Below are 17,575 nucleotides of genomic sequence, written 5' to 3' on the forward strand. Positions count from 1 at the left end.
ACTGCAAGTTCCTCTTTAGCCCAGATGTCCTGAACCCTGACACCGGGCAGGCAACAACCTTCTGGGGTCTCACTCTCAGCTTTGGGAACTGTATCTATCCCCTGACTATACTGTCCCCATTTCCCACTACATTTCTATTTATTCCTCACACTTGAATAGCTTCTGTACCACAGTGCCATGGTCAGTTAACTCATCCATCCTGTTTTCATCTCTCTGCCCCAAAGTCTTGCTGATTTAACCCCTCTCCTCGAAGTCTCACTTTTGAGCACAATCTGCCCTTACATCCATGCTGGCTTTCCTTAACTAATCCATATTTACCAAGTGACTCTTAATTTTGTCCCACATTATCGTTCCTAGCAGCTTTCTCATTGAGGTTAAACTAACTGGCCTAAAGTTATTGTTCTTATCTTTACACTCTTATTTTGAACAAGTCTGTAACATTTGCAATTCTCCATTTCTCTGGACCACTCATGTATCTAAGCAAGATTAGAAAATTGCCAATGCCTACGAAATTTCCACCCTTACTTCCTACAGTAGCCTCGAATGCATCACTCGTCTGGCCATGATGACTTATCTTTAATTACAGACAGTCTATCAATACCCTATCAATTTTTAGCTCAGCCAGTGTCTCAACTGTCTCCTCTTTCATTCGCACTTGGGCAACATCTTACTCGAACTTCAAAATTTCCCCCTCCTCCTCCAGGCATAGGTTTAGGGTTTGCTGGAGTAGGTTATCTTGCGCTGAGTGTTATGAGTTGAGATTTATGGTCACCCTTCAGCTCCAATTAATTGTGTGTCACAAATTGTTAGAAGTGCAAGATGATAATGGCCTGGCAAGGCTGACAGGGTATCTGGGACTTAGACTGTTGGTGTCTCACATCAATTCATCAATCTCCTTACAAATTGCATACAATATAAAAACTAAAGCCAGAAAATTAGTGAAAAAGAAAACTTTATTTTCTCTTTTTGCATACACGAAACCATGATTCATCTCTCACTTCTGAGACATTTCTTTCCACATAAAAAAATTAATGTAACTTTCTGGAAACCGTCATAAAAAATAAACTCTAAAAATGTCAAAAACAGAAATGAACATAAGAAAACAGAAGTACGAGAGACTCAAAAATTCACTTAGTTGAAAGTCAACGGGTTCCATTCATACTTCAGGACCTTCACCACCAGGAATAAGCTGGAAAGTTTAAAGAATAATTATATAAGTAACTTAAGTGACTATTTAGCATCATCTCCATTATTTATTTCAAGTGATAAATTACAGGAATATACATTAACCCATCGCCAGGTTTACAGAAGATGTTTTTATTTACGTAGCTAATGAGCTTGTATCTTGTTTAAGAAACTCTGCACATTTTCTATAACATTTTCTTTTTTAACCAGTAAAAACGCTCACTTGGAAAAGTAATAACAAATGTATGTCTGAAAAACAAGGGTAAATTAAACATTAATGAAACAGAATGGAGGAATAATGAAACAAGGGAAACAAGCAATTAACGCAGTGCTTCCCAAACCTTTTGCTGATGTGACCCCAGCTTAATGCCTGACTTTGTATGACCCCAGAGCGAAAGCTGGGGTGGGGTGGGGGAAGAAGTGTTGTTGAGCAGAGTGTTTGGGGTGGGGCGGTAGGGTTTAAATTGCCCTGAAAGCAAAGACCCATTTTTTTTGCAGGCTGTGGTTAGAGCAGCAAACGGGCCTCAGAACAAAAGATTAAGTCATGCCCACCACCAAAAATAAACAAAAACATTTAAAGGGGCCTCACAGCTATCAAAGCTCAGTCCTGGTTCCACAGCCTCCATTGCTGCCTTGGAGCTTGTTTTGGAATCCCGAATTAAGGACAAGAAAAAAAGAGACCTATATACAAAGTACATAATGCAAGAATATGAAGAGATTAGGTGAGAAAACAAACAAGTAATTAGAAAGGTAAAGAGGAGCTATGACATTAAATTGTCAAGAACTATAATGGACAGATATTTTACAGGTACTTTAAAATGAAGGTTGAAATTGGAATTCAGCCACTGAGGAATAGGCTGAATAAAAGTAACAGATGGTGAGGGAAATAAATATTAAATAATTAGCTTGCTTCAGTCTCTACCAGGAGGGACCAAGTGGACATGACATCAGGTGAGCTTAGAAGTCATATAACGACATGGAATTAAAAGCTAGTCTCAATAATGATCATGAAACCATTGTAGATTATGATAAAAATGCATTTTGTTCACTATGTCCTTAGGGAAGGAAATCTGCTGTCCTTACCTGGTCTGGCCGACACATGACTTCAGACTAACAACAATGTGGTTGACTCTTAAATGCCCCCTGAAATGACCCCACTCAGGTGTGTCAAAGCACTATAAACTCATTTAGGAATAAAACCATATGGACCACTTGGTATCGACCTAGCCACCAGAGACATTGGCACACCCACCCCTGTCAACGCAGCAAAGTCCTCCTTACTAACATTTGAGGGCTTGTGCCAAAGTTGGGAGAGCTGCCTCACAGTCTTTGACATTGTATCATGCCTTACAGACATTGTCTGTAAGGCATGATACTATGAGCATGACTCCAAGCCACTACCATCACCGTCCCTGAATACATAACGTCCCACCAGCAGGACAGACCCATCAGAGGTGGCAGCATAATGGTATACAGGCAGGAGGGAGTTGCCCTGGGAGTCCTCAACATTGATACCAGACCCATGAAGTGTCACAGCAAGTCACACGTTAAACATCACTTTGAGGAAGCACTGAGAGTGGCAAGTGCACAGAATGTACTCTGGGTGAGGGAACTTCAATATCTATCACCAAAGTGGCTTGGTAGCAACACGCTGACCGAGCTGGCTGAGTCCTAAAAGAGATGACTGTTAGGCTGGGTCTGAGGCAGGTGGTGAGGGAACCAAGAGGGAAAAATCTATTTGACCCCATCCTCACCAATCAACCTGTTGCAGGTGCATCTGTCCATTACAGTATCAGTAGGAGTGATCACCACACAATCCTTGAGGAAACCCATTCTGTGTGACATTACCACTACGATAAATGGGATAGATTTCAATTAGATCTAACATCTGAAGACTGGGCATCCATGAGGCACCATGGGCAATGACCAGCAGCAAAACTGTATTCAACCACAATCTGCAACCTCATGACCCAACGTATCCCCCACTCTACCACTATCATCAATCCTGGTTCAATGAAGGAGAACATGCCAGGGGCAGCACCAGGAGTACCAAGAATGAGGTGTCAACCTGATGAAACTAACACAGGACTACTTCCATGCCAAACAGCAGAAGCAATATGCTAAGTAATCCCAGAACCAATGGATCAGATCTAAGATCTGCAGTCTTGCCACATCCAGTCATGGTGGTGGACAACCAAGCAACTAACTGGAAGCGGCGGCTCCACAAATATCCCATCCTCAATAATGGGGGAGCCCAGAACTTCACATCAAAAGACAAGGCTGAAGCATTTGCAACCGTTTAGAGCCAGAAGTGTTTGATTCATCTCAGCCTCCTCCTGAGGACCCCAACATCACAGATGCCAGTCTTTAGCTAATTCAATTCACTCTACATGATATTAAGCAGGGCTGAAGGCACTGGATACTGCATAGGCTATGGACTCCCAACAGTCCAGCGGTTGTATTGAAGACTTGTGCTCCAGAACTAGCCACGTCCTTTGCCAAGATGTTCCAGTACAGCTGCAACACTGGCATCTACCTGGAAATATGGAAAATTGCTCAGGTATGTCCCATCCACAAAAAAGCAGGGCAAATCCAACTGGGCCAATTACTGCCCCATCAGTCCACCACTGATGATTGAGAAAGTAATGGAAGATGTCGCCAACAATGCTATTAAATGGCACATACTCAGCAAAAACATGCTCACAGACGCTCATTTTGGCTTCCACCTGTAAAGTTTGGTAATGCTAATAATTTTTAAGGTTTATGGGTGGTTTGAAGTAACAATGGATTTTACCTTGGTCACTTTTTAAACAGTTCAATTTGAGTTTCTAATAATGGGACAGTTTATACTTAAGTCATCAACACCAGCTTCTTGCAAACAGCTACCTTAATGCCAAATGTTGATACCAAGAAGTCTGGATTCAGTTGTTTTAATTACATTGTGCAATTGAAGCCTTGTCAGCTTTAGGGAATAAAAAGGTTTGAGCTCAGCAGTTTGAACTTCGCACACCTTATCTTTAAGCAAAACCGTGTGTTAAGTTGAATCAATTATGCATATCTGAAGGGCAGAACATTTGTATTGGAGGAAAACCATCCTTGCCTGACATATTAGAATTGTTATTGACATTTGTTCTTAATGGCTTTAGTATCCATGGGACTTGGGTTAAACTATGTTGATGTAAATGTTTACACTAGATTGTATTATTGATAAGAGTATGTAACATTTGTACAACTGCTCTATATCTACAAGGATGTGTAATTTGTTCACAATGGAATGTACCTCTGGGGGCCCAGGAGATAAGGGATAAACATTTGACTTCAGTCTGTACGACTCCAGTTATGGAGGCGAGACCCTCACCCTAAGCCAATATATGAGGTTAATTTGGACTATTTCCAAATAAGCGATGAGGAACCGTCAGAAGTAGGGACAAAAGTTGGAAAATCAAAGTCTTTGTTGGCCTGGTTTTAGCCTGGCCTCAGTGGTATGATATATTGCCTGTACTGACAGCACTTGAGGGATGAGAATTTCAATGTCATTTCACAGCTTTTTGTTCAGTATACGAAATACCTTGCTTAATAAGTTCTACTTGATTTATAAATATTAGTTATTCATACCTTGTTAGGTCAGGCACAACTGAAGACTCCATTGTTAGAAATTAAGAATTCAGAATTAGAAAATTTTAATACCTCAAATCCCCTGAAACTTACACGCCAGGGTCACTCAGTTCCTGACCTCATTACAACCTTGGTCCAAACATGGGCAAAAGAGCTGAATTCCCTAGGTGAGGTGACAATGACTGGCCTTGACATTAAGGCAGCATTTGACAGGGAGTGGCATCTAGGATTCCTAGCAAAACTGGAGTCAATGGGAATCAGGGGTGGGGGGAAAACTTGCTGCTGGTTTGAGGCATATCTAGCAAAAAGAAAGATGGTTGTTGGAAGTCAATCATCTCAGGCCTGGGACATTGCTGCAGGAGCTTCTCAGCGTAATGTCCTAGACTCGATCGCTTCAGTTGCTTCATCAATGACCTTCCCTCTATCATAAGGTCAGAAGTGGGGATGCTCTCACAATGTTCAGCAACATTTGCGACTCCTTAGATACTGACGCAGTCCCTGGACAATATCTAGGCTTGGACTGATAAGTGGCAAGTAACATTCACACCACACAAGTGCTAGACAACGACTATCTCCCCATGACAGTTAAGGCATTACCATTGCTGAATTCCCCCCATTGACCAGAAACTGAACTGGATTAGCCATAACTTAGCTACAAGAGCAGGTCAGAGGCTGGAAATTCTGTGGCAAGTAATTCACCTCCTGACTCTCAAAAGTCTGCCCACCATCTACAAGGTTCAAGCCAGGAGTGTAGCAGAATACTCTCCACTTGCCTGGAGCTGCTCCAACAACACTCAAGAAGCTTGACACCATCCAGCATAAAGCAGTCAGCTTGATTGGTATCCAACAGTCCCCTTAAATGTTCACTCCCTCCACCACTGACACACAGTGGCAGCTGCCCACCTATAAGATGAACTGCAGCAAATCACCATGGTTCCTTCAACAGCACCTTCCAAACCCACAACCTTTACCACCTTAAAGGACAAGGGTAGCAGATGGATGGGAACACCACCACCTGCAAGTTCCCCTCCAAGTCACACCCCATCCTGACTTGGAACTATATAACTGTTCCTTCACTGTCGCTGGGTCAAAACCTGGACCTGCTTTCCTAACAAGTTGCTGTACCTACACCACATGGCTTGCAGCGGTTCAAGGCAGCAGCTCAACATCACCTTCTCAAGGATAATCAGGAATGGCCAATATGCTGGCTAGCCAGCAACACCCACACCATGAAAGAATAAATAAAAAACTAATCAAATGCAAAGAGGATAAAATCCCTGGTGTCAATAAATTACATCCATGCATTTTTAAAGGGAATTTAAAAGAGACAATATCAAACATTTCATAATTTGTTAGAAAAAGGTGTAGTGCCAGAAGACTGAAGGATAGCGAATGTTACATCTACATTTAAGAGACAAAGAATATGCCCAGGAAAATATGAACCAGTTCAGCTTAACATTGGAAGTAGAAAAAAATAGAATCATTACCAAAGGAAAAAACAGAAAAGCATCTAGAAACCAGAAATAAGTCAATAGTTTGCATGGATTTCAAAAAAGAAAGTTTTGCTTGATCAATTTCATTGTCTACTCTTTCTGATACTTCAAAAATTCAAAGATAATGCAGTAGATGCAATATATTGAGATTTTCAAAAGCCATTCAACACGATACCACAAAAATAGGTCGGATGTGCACTAAGGGTCAAATGGAGTGGATAGCTAACTGGCTGCAAGACAAAAAGTGTAGAGGTAAAGGGTAACTATTGAAACTGGCAGAAGGTGGGAAGTGGGGTCCCACATTGGTCGGTGCTGGTTCCACTCGATTACAATTTATATTAGCAACTGAGGCTTTGGAGTGCAAACCTCAACAGAGTCTTGGGAGTTTGGTGAGTTGAGGGAGTTCAGTGAGGGGGGGAGGGGGAAGTCGAGTGCTCCTTTCCTTTTTCTAGCTTTTTCACTCTGTAGGAACTAGTTCTTGCTCTACTACAGAGGAAGAAGGAAGCTGTTTGGTGAGTATCTGAAAGGTATATGATGAGTGGTTAAGGTCTATTCTATTGCTAAGGTTTAAAATAGTACAGGAATTTGTTGCAATGAGTAGGCTACATAAGAAATATTTTAATAAAATAATTAGTTAATTAAGACACAAGGATGGGAGAACAGGTGATGTGTCATGGCTGCAGCATGTGGGAGCTTCTAGATACCAGTGTGATCCAAGGAAAACACATCTGTAATAAGCGTCTGCAGCTTGAGGAGGTTTGGTTCAGAGTTATTGAGCTGGAGGCTGAGCTGCAGATACAGCGACACATCAAGGATGGGGAATATTACCTAGACACTTTGTACAAGAAGGCGATCATACCCCTTAGGGTAGGGTCTTCTGATTTGGAAGGTGGTCAGGGACAAGAGGGTGTGACTGCAGCTGAGGCAGTTAAGAAGACCCAGCGGGAAGAAGTGCAGGAGTGGCAGCCTCTGCAATTGTCCAATAGGTTTAAGATTCTCTCGGCTCGTTTAGATGAGAGTGGGGGCTGCAAGGTAGATGAGCTGACTGACCATGGCACTGTGGCACAGGAAGCCATTCAAGTGAGGGGAGCAAAAGGGAATGTAGTGGTCATGGGGGGGGGGGGACAGTATAGTGAGGGGGATTGACACTGTTTTCTGCAGCAAACAGTAAAAGCTGTGTTGTCTGCCCAATGCCTGGGTTTGGGACATTTGCTCAGAGCTGGAGAGGAACTTGCAATGAAAGGGGGAGGGTCCAGTCATTGTGGTCCATGTAGGTGCTAACAAAATAGGCAAGTCGAGGAAGGTGATTCTGCATAGCCAGTATGAGGAGCTAGGCAACAAATTAAGTAGCAGAACCTCAAAGTAATAATCTCTGGATTATTACCTGAGCTACGTGCAGAGTGACATAGGGCAAATAAGATTACAGAGATGAATGCGTGGCTCAAAGGCTGTGCGGTGGTCCAGTTTGTGGGGCACTGGCATCAGTACTGGAGAAAGTGAGGGTTGTACCATTGGGATGGTCTACACCTGGGCTGTGCTGGGGCCAGTGTTCAAGCCAGCTACATACCTAGGGAAGTAAAGAGGGCTTTAAACTAAACAAGGTGGGGGTGAGGGATTAAGCTTGGGTAGATGTAGCAAGTCAAGGTGTAGAATCAAGGCAGTAGAGCAAACTAGTAATATGGGAAATGTGTGTCAGAGAAAAAACCTAAGGATACACCAGTCAAGCCTAGATGTTACAAAGCTAACAAAAAAAAAACTAAAGGCTCTGTATCTGAATGTGTGTAGTATTCATAAAGTAAATCAATCATAGTGCACACTGAAGTAAATAAATATGATCTAATAGCCATTGCAGAGACAAGGATTGGGTCCTGAATATTGAGGGGTAGCACTGTTAATCAAGGATGTCACTGGCGCAATAAGTGGAGATGACCCTGTTTCAGGATATCAGGATATAGAATTGGTTTGGGTGAAGATGAGGAATAGTAGGGGAAAGAAACCACCAGTGGGAGTGGCAGTCTAACATTAACCACAATGCAGGACAAAGTATACAAGAAGAAATATTGGATTCTTGTGATACAGGAACCGCAATAATCATGGGTGAATTTAATCAGATATAAACTGGAAAAATCAGATTGGCAGCAGCAGTCTGAATGAGGAATTCACAGAATGCTTTCAAGATACTTTCTCAAAGCAGCATGTTCTGGAACCAACCAGAGAGCAGGTTATATGAGACTTGGTATTGTATATATGACAGGGTTAGTTAATGATCTCAGAGTAAAGGCACCCCTAGATGGCAGCGACATTATTACTGAATTTTAGATACAGTTTGAAAGGACGAAGAGTGGGTCTAAGACGAATATTTTATACTTAAACAAGGGCAACTATGTGGACACGAAAGCTGAGCTGGCTGAAGTTAACTGGGAAACTAGGCTAGGAGATAGATCAATAGAGAAGCTATGGCAGACATTTAAGGGGATATTTCAGAATACTCAGAATATGTATAGTCCCACTATAAAGAAAAATTCTAAGGGGACGACCCACCATTTCTAGTTAACTAAAGTAGTTAAGCATCAAACTTAAGGAAAAAATATAACATGCACAAAGACGAGTGGCAGGTCATTTGATTGGTCAGAATATAAAGAACGGCAGAGAATGACTAAAAGATTAATCAGGAGAAAGAAATGAGAGCATGAGAAGCTAGTTAGAAATTTAAAAAGAGATAGCAAAAGCTTCTACAGGTATTTAAAGTATTTAAAAAGGAAGAGTAGTGAGTGTTGGTCCTCTAGAGGGTGACAGTGGGGAATTAATAGTAGATAATAAGGAAATGGCAGATGAAATTAACAAATATTTTGCTTTTGTCTTCACAATAGATTTAAAATACATTCCAGTAATTGCTGTAAGTCAGCAGGTGGAAGGGAGAGGGGAACTTGGTGAAATTACAATCACTAGGGAAGTGGTACTAAACATCCTGAAGAAGCTGCGGGCTGACAAGTCTCCAGGTCCTGGCAGACTTCATCCCGGTGTCATAAGAGGTGGCAAGAGCAGATGCGTTGGTGCTAATTTTTTTTTAAATTTGCCAGATTCTGGAAAGGTTCCATCAGACTGAAAAGTAGCAAGGAGGGAGGCAGAAAATAGGAAACTACAGACCAGTTAGCTTGACGTCAGTTGTTGGGAGGTTCTTTGAATCGATCATCAAAGAGGTTATAACTGAGTCCTTAAAAGTCAAGGTAATCAGCAAGAGTCAGCATGGGTGTGAGAAAAGGAATTCATGTTTAACCAATTAATTGGGTTCTCTGAAGGAGTAACATGCGCCAAGGATAAAGGGGATCCTGTAGACATACTGTACTTGGATTTCCAGAAAGCATTTGATAAAGTGCCACATCAAAGGTTATTGCGGAAAACAAAAGCTCATGGCATAGGGGCTAACACATTAGCATGGACAGACAAATTTGTTGGCTGGCAGAAAAGAGAAAGCATGCATAAATGGGTCATTTTCTGATTGGCAGCATATGACAAGAGAGTCCCACACAGGTGTCTGTTGGGGCCTAATCTTTTTACAATTTATATCAATGACTTAGTTGAGGGGAGCAAAGGCATGATCTGCAAATTTACCGATCATGCCTTCGCTCCCCTCAACTAAGTCATTGTATCGGTAAATTTGCAGATACACAGACATAGGTAGAAAAGTATGTTGTTAAGAGGGCACTTGGGGAGAGCTAATAAGGCAAGGGATTACAGCATGAATGTTAGGACCCTAGAATGTACTGAACATCAGAGGGACCTTGGTGTGCATATCCACAGATCCCAGAAGGTAGCAGGGCAGGTAGATAAGCTGGTTAAGGTGGCATATGGGATACTTGTATTCTACGCTTCAGCTAATAAAGGCAAGAGTAGGGAGGTTATGCTGGAACTGCATAAAACGCTGGTTAGGCCACAACTGGAGTACTGCATGCAGTTCTGGTCACCACATTATGGGAAGGATGTGATTGCACTGGACAGGGTGCAGAGGATATTTACCAGGATGCTGCCTGGGCTGGAGGGTCTGAGCTATGAGAAAACATTGGATGGGCTGGAGTTATTTTCCTTGGAGCAGCAAAGGTTGAGAGGGGACCTGATGGAGATGTATAAGGTTATGAGGGGCATAGATAGGGTGGATAGGTAGACACTTTTTCCATTGGTAGAGGGGTCAGTATCCAGGGGTCATAGATTTAAAGTAAGAAGTAGAAGGCTAAGAAGGGAGTTGAGGAGAAATTCTTTCACCCAGAAGGTGGTGGGAGTCTAGAATTCACTGCCTGAAAGGGTGGTAGAGTCAGAAACTCTCGTAACATTTAAGTGGTATTTAGATATTCACTTGAATTGCTGTAGCCTCCAGGGTTATAGGATTAGTGTATGGCCTCCTTCTGTGCTGTAAATATCTATAAGTCATAAGGAGATAGCAGACAGATATAAGTAGGTTGACTGAGTGGGCAAAAATCTGGCAGATTGAGTGTAATGTGCGAAAATGTTAAGTTGCCCATTTTGGTAGGAAGAATGTAAAAGCAGAGGGATCTAGGTGTTCTGGTGCATGAGTCACAAAAAGTTAGTCTTCTGCTGCAGCAAGTAATTAAGAAGGTGAATGGAATGCTATCCATTATTACAAGGGGAATTGAACATGAAAATAAGGATGATATGCTCCAGCTTTACGGGACCAGATCTCAAAGTGTGTGCAGTTTTGGTTTCTTTATTTAAGGATGCATGTAAATGCATTGGAGGCAGTTCAGAGGAGGTTTACTAGATTGATACATGGAATGAGGAAAGGCTGGTCAGACTGGGCTTGCTTCCAGCGGAGTTTAGAAGAGTGAGAGAAGTATACAAGATCCTGAACATTGTCAACAAGTTGGATGTGGAAAGCATGTTTTTTCTTGTGGGCGAGTCCAGAACTAGGGGGCACTGTTTTAATATTAAGGGTCACCCTTTTAGGCTAGACGACCAGTCACATATCACTTGGAAAATAAGAATCTAAACGGGGGACAGGAGCAGAGGGATCTGGGAGTACAAATACAGAAATCACAAAGTCATCGATAGTCACAAAGGTTAATAAGGCCATCAAAAAAAAAAACACTAGGGTTTATTTCTAAAGGAATAGAATTGAAAAGCCCAAGTTAAACTTTTTGATTTATTAATTCATAGGATGTGGGTTTCGCTGGCTGGGCCAGCATTAATTGCCCATCCCTAGTTGCCTTGAGAAGATGATGGTGAGCTGCCTTCTTGAACCGCTGCAGTCCATGTGGTGTAGGTACACCCACAGTGCTGTTAGGAAGGGAGTTCTAGGATTTTGACCCAGCAACAGTGAAGGAACGGCAATATATTTCCAAGTCAGGATGGTGAGTGACTTGGAGGGGAACTTCCTGGTAGTGGTGTTCCCATCTATCTGCTGCCCTTGTCCTTCTAGATGGTAGTGGTCGTGGGTTTGGAAGGTGCTGTCTAAGGAGGCTTGGTTAATTCCTGTAGTGCATCTTGTAGATGGTACAGTGCTGCTACTGTGAGTCGGCAGTGGAGTGTGTTTGAGGATAGGGTGCCAATCATGCAGGCTTTGCCCTGGATGGTGTCAAGTTTCTTGAGTGTTGTGGGACCTGCACTCGTCCAAGCGAGTAGGGAGTATTTCATCACACTCCTGACTTGTACCTTGTAGGTGTTGGACAGGCTTTGGGGAGTCAGGAGGCGAGTTACTTGTCGCAGGATTCCTAGCCTATGACCTGCACTTGTAGCCACAATATTTATATGCCCAGTTCAGTTCAGTTTCTGGTCAATAGTAACCCTCATAGTGGGGGATTCAGTGATGGTAATGCCTTGAACGTCAAGGAGCGATGGTTAGATTCTCTCTCGTTGGAGATGGTCATTGTCTGGCACTTGTGTGATGCGAATGTTACTTGCCACTTGTCAACCCAAGCCTGGATATTGTCCAGGTCTTGCTGCATTATGACATGGACTGCTTCAGTATCTGAGAAGTCACGAAGCGTGAACATTGTGCAATCAGCGAACATCCCCACTTCTGATCTTACGTTGGAAGGAAGGTCATTGATGTAACAACTGTAGATGGTTAGGCCTAGGACACTACCCTGAGGAACTCCTGCAGTAATGTCCTAGAGCTGAGATGACTGACCTCCAATAACCTTGGTTAAACATCACTTGGGGAGTACCATGTACAGTACTATACAAAGGATATAGAGGCACTGGAGAGGATTCACAAATTATGAGGAGAGTTCAAGAAAATAATTGAAAGGATGATACCAGAACTGTGAGGAGAAGAGAGAAGGTTGAGTGGTGACCTAATAGAGGTCTTTAAAATTGTGAAATGCATTGATAGACAGTGTTTCCACTTGTGGGAAGAGCAAAACTAGAGGCCGTTAATACAAGATAGACACCAAGAAATCAAATAAGGAAGAAACTTCTTTATCCAAAGAATGATCAGAACATGAAACTCACTACCATGGAGAATTCTTCAGGTGCACAGCATAGATGCATTTAAGCTAGACAAACTTACGATCAAGGAAGAAAGAAAGAATTATGCTGATGGAGAGCTAGATGAGATGGGAAGCAGCATGAGTGCAATAGAAATAGCACCATGGATTTGTTCGGCTGAATGGTATCCACAGCACAGAAACATGCCATGTAATATTGTCTTCAGATAATATTACTGTGACCTAAACATCCCAAACTGACTCATGAAAATAGTGATTTAAATTCACTAAGTATTTAATCAACCAAAAGAAAAATGGAGCCTGAAAATCTTCCAAATTGTAACTTCAATCTGACTGCTCCGTTCACATTATTTAACAATAAAATGGTAATATAAACAAGGTAGTTAGAAGAATAGATTTTCTCTGCTGCATTCCTGCTTCTCTCTGCCCAAAAAGCAGAAAGAGCTTTCAAAATCCTGATCAAATCTTCTTGCAATTTTGTTACCACCATCTGGATTCAACTTCTTACCATAGTTATGTTGTTTCCATTCAATAAGATTTGGTCCAGTTTTGTGATTCTTCTGCCTTCTGGTGTGATCTCACTGTAGAGGAGCAAGAATGAGAAACACTAACTAAACAGTTTAACAGCTACAACCCAGAATACTCTACACTGAAGAAAGAGACAGATGGCATATTAAAATGAAAGGATATAAACCTTCATTAATGTTGAGTATACTAAGGGAATTGGTGGCTTGTTTGTATCAGTATCAGTACTGATATTTAACTGGCATACAGAATAAGCAGTATTCCCCATGAGGGAGTTGGCTGTCGACAGAACAATACAAATTCTAAAAACTTATATAAAAGGAGAGCCCAGGCCATTTCCAAAACAGTGGTTGTTGTACAGTTTAAATTGTTTGGCCAATTTACTGAAAAACTAAAACAAAACTAATAAATAAAAGTAGTTCAGCTACTAAAGCTCTGAAAGATACTTTTTTTCTGAAGTCTTTGATTAAGACTTATCAAGAGATCTTTCAAAAGATTAAAGATAAAATTCTTGGAATTGAGCTCTGTAGTCAGTGGAGAATTAAGGCCAAACGTTCTAGCACGTGCCAGTCACTTGTTCCTATTCTTTATGCTATTGAAATTTAACCTAGAAATATTGTCACCGAGACAAGGGTGTATTTAAAAAAAAAACTTACAATTCTGTAACATCTTCAAGCACCATGTCCAAGGATTAGAGTTAAGAAATGCACATTCTGCAATAAATAAAAGTCAGATCCTGGAAGTTCAGGGACCCAGTTTTCAGATTTTTACTGAACAGATTAAGAAAGCTAATGAAATTTAAAAATGGCTACATGAGCAGAGGAATGAGTGTCAAATCTACTGGCGCCTATAAATATATATAAACTGAGGATTGCAATGGAATACTCTAGTCATATGGATGGGTGCATCCAACACAACTAAGTGAAGTTTGAATTTCTGCTACATTCATTTTACACATGCTTGTTTATTGATCTCGATTTTTTTTTCAAAGAAAGCCAATCCATCTGGGCAAGAGCACCATTTTCCACATCTGTCAACTGGAGTAGATAGCCAATATTCTAAATCTCCAACATCCTAACCAATTCCCTATCTATGCCAACAGATTGCTCCAATCCATCTACTCAATTTTATTAAGCCTATTATGTGGAATCTTGTTGAATGCCTTCTGGAAATCCATATAAATGAAATCCAATAGATACTCCTTACTTACCAAGCTTCTCTTTCTTGAAAAATTTAACAAAATTTGTTAGACATGACCCTTCACAAATCCATGTTCGCTGTCTGATTACTGCATTTTTCCCCAAATGATCACTCTGTACAGAATAACAGCTTTTAGCAACTTCCTCAACTGATTTAAGATTAATAGTCTATAATTTCTTTGTTCTCTCCAACCATTCTTAAATAATGGAACAACAGTGGATGTGAATAAAACAATGAATTAAATAATTATACCTTTTAAAAAGGATACCTCAAATGCCTATGAGTTTCAACAGGTACAGACAAGAATCAAATATGCCTGACCTGCTTGCCATGTAAATATTGCATCAAGCCAACAGGCTTAAAATGTGAAAATATAAGATCACGAGAGGTGTAGCTTGATAGATATCCCATGGCTCTGTTTATTTGAAGGAAAACCTATGCACACCCAAAAGAGATAGGCAGAGCTCAGGTCGAATCCATTGGGTTGAGACCTTACTCACCCGTACTAATATTTATTAATATGCATTTTAGCAAAATGATAAACACTGAAATCATAAAACCCTCAACATCATAGAAATTTACAGCATTGCAGGAGGCCATTTGATCCATCATGTCCACACTGACCGACAAGTAGTCACAAAGACCACTTTCCAGCACTTGGTCTCTGGTCTTGTAGGTCACAACAGTTCAAGTCCAAGCAAGCACTTTTTAAATGATGACAGTTTCTGCTTCTATCACTCTTTTCAGGCAGTGAATTCCATATTCCCACCACCCTCTGGGTGAAAAACATTCTCCTTGAATTCCCCTAAGCCAACTTCTTACCCTAAATCTACGCTCCTGGTTATAGACCCTCAACCAAAAGGATCAGAGCATTCCTATACACTAACTAGACTGCTCAGTTTGGTCCCTCTCAGCCTCATCTGCTCCAAATGAAACAACCCCACTCTATCAAATCCTTCCTCTCAACTAATATTCAATCCAAGCTACAACCGGTCAAATCTCCTCTATACCCTCTCTCATGCAATCACATTTTTGTGATTGTGCAATGACCAGAACTTCATGCAGTACCCCAGCTGTAGCCTAACAAGTGTTTTATACAGTTCCAGCACAACCTCCCACCTCTTACGTTCTACGCCTTGGCTAATAAAGGCAAAAATCCTGCATGCCTTAACAACCTCATCCACCCATCCAGCCAGCTTCAGCAACCTGTGGACTACACTTCTCAGTATTCGACTATTTATTGTGCATTCCCTTGCCTTGTTTGACTTCCCCAAATGCATGACCTCACACTTTTCTCAATTGAACTCCATTTGCTTCTGTGTCAGTTAGTTGAACTAGTCAGCTGAAGGTACTAAGCGTGAATACATTTGCAAATCCCAAAATCGTCCATCAAGCAGGACATTTTGACGTAGAAATGCCAAATGAAAGGATACTGACAAAATCATCAAAACCCAGCAGTGTTCCTACAATCTCCTTATCATTTTTCATAACAATATGAATTCGCGAACCAATGCATTTGTCCACCAGCTCTGGAATAGAAGAAAAATTAGTTTGTAGATAGTTTTAAAAAAGGGGAATTAAAATATAGTAGTCAAATTGATGCAAGTTAACCAAAAAGCACAAACTCTGCTCACCTATTTAGGGAGCTAGGGTCTAGACACATTTCCATTCAAAGGGCCCCACGAATTCTATCCAATAAATAATACTCTCCCTTCCAATTCACCGCACCTTAACATCTGCCTGCTCCTTCAATCCATCCTCCAGGTCTCACCCTCCCCTTTTCCCTGCTTCCACCTCCTCCACAACCTCCATTTCCCTTCCCTTCCACCTACCCTGCCTGCCATCTTCCTTTCCACCTTAGCCCCTCACCATCTCCATCTATCTCTCCCCCACTCATTTCCTTCCAACTAGGTCCCTCACCTTCATCCCCCCACCCCCCATAGTTCCTTAATCTCACTTTTCCTTTCCCTCACCCTCCATCTCCTTTCTCCTCTTTCCCCAATCCTTCCTCCCTTTTTCCACCCTCCTCCTCTCCCTTTCAACCCTTTGCCTGCAGCCTTTCCTCACCTTCACCCTGGCCCCACCATTTACTAGCCTCCAACCCAACACTCACCCTTCCCATTCACCCTCATCAGCATTGCACCCATCCCCCTTCTCATTTCTCCTTTTCCCCCACCCCATTGCTTCCCGTCGCCATTTTACCCAACCCCTACCACATTCCTTCCTAAAACCCCACTCCATCAATTTCACCCATCCCCCACTACCCTTACCCATTTTTTAAATTCCACTCATCTTTCTCCAACATTCAAAGCTCCACCCCTACCTCTCACATTCCACTAATCCTTCTCTTCACTCATCCACCACCCCATTTGCCCGTCCCCATTACACCCCACAACTCCCCCAAAGCGCTCAACAGTTTACCCCACTTCAGTCAACTCCGCTCGCCCTCTCCTATCTCACGACTTTACTAAGGCGAAAGCCATACAACGGATGCCATCCTCCCGGAATTGGTTTGATTTTGGGCCCTGGCTCGGTGCTTTTGCCTCCCGCTCTCCAGTTCTTACCCAGTGGCAGTAACTGAGACGGATTAGTCGTGTTCAGCGCCATCTTCACACTGAGTAGGGAGTTCGCGCGTGCGCTCAACATAAACAGCGTCGTCCAATCGGAGATCGCACGGTGTACGTGCGCGACGGCGTCATAGCATCAATGCAGCCAATCAGTGATTGCTGGGGCGGGGTTCAATGAGGGGCGAAGGAGGGACCAGAGAGGGAGAGGGCCGTATGAGGGGCCGAGAAAGGGGTTCTAGAGAAATAGAGGCTGGAGGAGGAAAGGCTGGAGAAGGGGGTTTGGAGGAGGTAAGGTTGTAGGATCTGGGACTGGAGGATAAGGCGGAGGAAGGGGCTGGAGGATAAGGCGGAGGAAGAGGCTGGAGAAGGATCTGGAGGCAGGCCATCTATGGTGTTAACGTTTCAGGTTTATGACCGTTCGTCTAAACTGAGAGTATTAAGAGATGTGTTAAATGCAAGGAAATGCAAAGGAGAGGAAAGAACAAGCAAATAGGATGCGATAGGGTGAGAAGATAGGAGAGAATCAGAT

The 17,575-nt window shown here is 42.2% G+C and overlaps 1 protein-coding gene across 2 annotated transcripts; it reads right to left on the reverse strand.

Moving 5' to 3' along the window:
• Positions 1-935: 935 nt before the first annotated feature.
• lsm5 (LSM5 homolog, U6 small nuclear RNA and mRNA degradation associated) lies at positions 936-17,127 on the reverse strand. Of its 2 annotated transcripts, none has more exons than XM_041190645.1 (5): positions 17,044-17,127; positions 15,913-16,008; positions 13,936-13,963; positions 13,263-13,335; positions 936-1,189 (listed from the first exon to the last, which is right to left on the reverse strand). In XM_041190645.1, exons 1-5 carry the CDS (start codon positions 17,123-17,125, stop codon positions 1,157-1,159), a joined length of 312 nt encoding a protein of 103 aa, XP_041046579.1. In that variant the 5' UTR covers positions 17,126-17,127; the 3' UTR covers positions 936-1,156. The 2 variants fall into 2 exon arrangements, with proteins under 2 accessions (XP_041046579.1, XP_041046580.1); XM_041190646.1 differs by having other exon boundaries at positions 13,936-13,992.
• Positions 17,128-17,575: the final 448 nt, after the last annotated feature.

The sequence above is a fragment of the Carcharodon carcharias genome, chromosome 6 (assembly GCF_017639515.1).
Source record: "Carcharodon carcharias isolate sCarCar2 chromosome 6, sCarCar2.pri, whole genome shotgun sequence".
NCBI classification, from domain to species: domain Eukaryota; kingdom Metazoa; phylum Chordata; class Chondrichthyes; order Lamniformes; family Lamnidae; genus Carcharodon; species Carcharodon carcharias.